The 4265-nt window shown below is 33.7% G+C and overlaps 1 protein-coding gene across 1 annotated transcript; it reads left to right on the forward strand.

Moving 5' to 3' along the window:
• The first annotated feature begins 250 nt into the window (after positions 1–250).
• On the forward strand, positions 251–1992 carry LOC108558131 (ras-related protein Rab-8B). The gene is made up of 2 exons (XM_017914949.1): positions 251–473; positions 1928–1992. Exons 1-2 carry the CDS (start codon positions 350–352, stop codon positions 1990–1992), a joined length of 189 nt encoding a protein of 62 aa, XP_017770438.1. The 5' UTR covers positions 251–349.
• The last annotated feature ends 2273 nt before the right edge of the window (positions 1993–4265 follow it).

The following is a 4265-nucleotide window of genomic DNA, read 5'->3' on the forward strand; positions in this document are numbered from 1 at the left end:
CATTCCCCAAACATTCAGCTATAATATGCATCTTTTGGATTCATTCTATGTATTACAGTTGTCGAGAATATCAATGAAATGTGAAAACACTGCTTTTTCGAGCCTTTACTGGCAACCCCATTTACAACAAATGACACTGGGATGTCTATGTTCTAGGTGTCGTCGAATTAGTCAAGGATAGTTGGGAAAATTTAAAAAGTGGCGCGCACAAAAGAGCGCCGCGGGCAGTGCTGCCAACGCGACAGCGCAACAGTCAAATGTGACACTTGTTAGTTTCTTTTTTTTACGCTACGACGTTGAACTGCCAAAATTACCAACCGGTGTGTAAAAGTGTCTTGTGCAAACGAAGATGGCAAAAACATACGATTATCTGTTCAAGTTGTTACTGATAGGTGATTCAGGTGTGGGCAAGACATGTGTGTTGTTCAGGTTCTCCGAAGACGCTTTCAATACGACATTCATATCCACGATAGGTGAGTCATAAAACACATATCGGATCTGATACATTTTTATATAAGTATTTATATAGGGAGCACACGCAGACACCATAAAGAAATGAAAGAAAGAAAAAAAATATACAATAAAATGCATACACATTTGTATATCTGTAAAGTAAATTATGATGCGGGATGGAATGCAATAATTACAGACCTTCGGATAGGTTGATAATCCCGAGCGCATTTTGTTTTGGTATCCGATCCTCTTCTTTTCTTTTCTTTTTTGGGACGGTCATAGCCGCCTGTCTGTCCATTCAGTTATGCTCCTTTGTCCACACAATATTGCCTCCCTATCACTCGAGTTCGAGTCCTAAAGTTATAACCACACCTACTCCAATTCGCGACGACGTCCTTTCTTTATCTATGATCCAACAGGAAATCATAATAGCAGTCAACATGAACGCATAATTAATAATTCACAAAGTCGCCGTTACCCACACAAATCATTCGAAATTGATTTTAAAAAAAAAACAACAATTAATTTCCCAATTCCAACACAAGCTTAATTAGCATTGTGACATTTATTTTGTTTACTTACAATTGTGAAACAATTTGCTTGGCTGCAATAAATGTTTCTTTATTTAATCACAACAATTCCACGCGTGTACTTGATGATAATTGAATAAGCTAAAAATAAATCATTTATGTCGTTAATTGTTTAAACAAGTTTTTTTTGGTTGTTTCTATGATCATAGATAATGGATTACTTTGTTACGTTATCACGAATTAGTTTTTGGAATTTGATCAATCAGCTCTGAGAATGCATGAAAGATGCATCATTCTTCATTCAGCTTGCAATTAAATAGTTTAATTACACTTTGATTTCTTTCCCTTTGTTTTTGTCTCCATTTATCGTATATGGAATTCACCGATTGACAAAGTCGTTTTTGAAGTTCGTTATTAAAATATAAGTATATTTAATAAACTGTGTCCTGATTCTATTAAAATTATGCAACGTATCAGCTCCAGTTATTTGCTGAATATATTTTTGATAGAGTTTAAGGTCGAATTAAAATAAACTTAATGGATATTAATAGATTATATAACTGAATCATCTAATTAACGTGGATCTATTGAGTGCGTATTATAAATTAATAGAGAAATGACGAATCTTCTATAATTAACATCTGATGGCATTGATCAATACTTTATATAAAAAAAAAGCAGCGCAACTTTTTCTCAAATATTATTTAAAATTATGTAATATAAAAAAAAATATAATAACTCTAGATTAAATTAAAATTTCATATTAAGGAAATGAGACTTACTCATCCAGAATTTAGTGGGCTTGTCAGATAACACATCTTTATTAAGACGAATTCGAGTTTAACTTCGCCTCCTCATTACATCATTACATTACACCCAATGCGAAGTTTCCAGCAGAAAAACCTCGTAATTTCTTATAATTTTTATTTTGCGTTCTGTTTCAGGTATCGATTTCAAAATAAGGACGATAGACTTAGATGGTAAAAAAATTAAATTGCAAATATGGTGAGTACATTTTTCATTAATACAATTTAATTTTGTTTAAAATCAACGTTTCATAAGTATGAATTAAATTAAAACAATGTTATCTTTATTTTTCTTGCAACTTCCGTGAAAGTGATCAATTTGTAATTTTGCACATAATTAGGATGTGGATTACATATGTTGTTTTACTCTAAATAGTCTTCTATTTGAAAGTAGGTAACTGCTCAGACAAATATCTAAGTTCAAATCTAAATCTAAAATGTTAATGTAAAGTGCATTACCGAACGATTACATAAAGCAAATAAATCGATGATTTCTGCTCGTTTGGATACATGTGCAATAAATAAAGTATTATCTATTTAGATAATATTTGATTTGTTTGTTACTGATGAAGTTTTCGATAATCTTCATCACTTGATAACGTATTTTCAGACTGATTTATACTTGTTAAATGTCAGGACGAGCCTCTGTTATTTTTTTTTGTAAGTGCGACAAAGTAAACTCGTTTTTATTTGTATCGGAAGAGCTTAACATTTACGACGAAGACAATCGTTCTTAACTGTTTTGTAACACGAAAATGCCAGGAAATCGCATCATGATCAAAGATATAAATGTCAGTGGACGTTTCGAGAAACCTCATAGTCGGGGTATAAATTGTCAAATCCACAAAAGCTGGTAAAGGTTTCGGTTCTATTTGACTAATTTATTAAGACGTATAGATCATGTATATGTGTTAAATTGTGTTTTTGTTTACTTTTAGAAGAGATTTGTTGATTTAAATCGTTTATGCCGTGCTGTTAACATACAATAGTTTTGTTTGGTTGAAATTTTATCTCTCATTTCAATGATTTGAACAAAACTAATAAATTTTACATGCAGATTGATTGTTTCAAGAACAATCAATTCGGACATATAATAGATAAACGTTGTAATGAATTGATAACAAAGTTGTGATTCCCTTTTAATTGGTTTAGGAAGAGTACATATTATTTTGTTGGAAGTTGGAACCAATTGAATCATTTTCTGATCATTGGAAACGTTGGGTAGTCGGGGAAGGGCGAACATTTATACAGGTCAGGCTGATATAACGTAAACAAGGCGCCCATTACCGATACGACTGTTTGAGAAGGAAAAAAAAATCAATAAACCACGAGATCGAAATGTCTTCTGTGCGTTTGTTTGAAATTCGGATCAGAGTTTACGTTTTATTTTTAAATATTACCGAACGCGCGCCTCCTCCGCGCTTCTTCGCCTTCGCTTTGTTTTAGCAAACTGCAATTCCGAGAATCCTGTTTCGCTTCCACCCACGTCCCTTAAATATAATGCCATAAGTTGACCATGGAACAACAAAACATCGTACTATCATCATCCATGTTTGTCTAGACTACCCATTGGAATGATGACAATGGAAACGATGGTCCCACGTAAAGAACGATGCAACAATGCATGCAGATCTCGTGTTCCGTTACTCTACCACCTTTCCACTGAAAGCATGCACTTCCATGTCCGAAGGAAATGCGCTATATTTGTAAACACAATCCAACAATCGTTTTGCTATTCAATGCGGATTGCCGTCGCCTCCGAAGAACTCTCGGACTTGAATTAGTTAAATAAACCGTGCAAAATTTACGAAAAGCTCTATTACGTTACGCGATCGATTCGTGTGATATCATTCAAACGCGTCACTCTTAATTAATTGCCGAATGTCCAGTATTCGCACCTCAAAATTTCATCATCTCAATCACTTTGATGGATTTCAATCAGCAAATTACAATACAACATGCACCTGTCACGATGTCCACCAAGTTATTGCTTTGTTACATCAATCCAAAATGTATATATTTTTTATCTTCGTAAATGATCTCTGACCTTTTAATACAATAAAATTAATATATATTACAGCAGTTCGGTCCGCGGGAACATTAAATTATTTATATTTTATTTTAACTCACTAGAAATTTTGGGAATTTGGGAATTTTTCTAATTTCATCTTACCAAACTCAGAGAGCGGTTCTCTGACTACTTTTCAGATCTTGATGTACAAACTGTGAATTGGGTTGTAGATCCTTTTAAATGTGAAATTACTAACACACCAGAAGAACCTCCAGGTTTGGAAGAGGCAATTCTTGAACTTCCATCCAATACTGTATTCAATTTGAGACCAAAGCAAATCTTGTCGTCTTTTTTGGTTGTCAAAGGCTGCAAAGGCTTTCAAAATTGCACATGATGAGGCGGTAAAAAAATTGCTGCCCTTTGCAACAACCTACCTTTGTGGACAAGGCTTTTCCACTCTAATGA

This window comes from Nicrophorus vespilloides, unplaced genomic scaffold (assembly GCF_001412225.1).
Source record: "Nicrophorus vespilloides isolate i.1.1-1 unplaced genomic scaffold, Nicve_v1.0, whole genome shotgun sequence".
NCBI lineage: Eukaryota > Metazoa > Arthropoda > Insecta > Coleoptera > Silphidae > Nicrophorus > Nicrophorus vespilloides.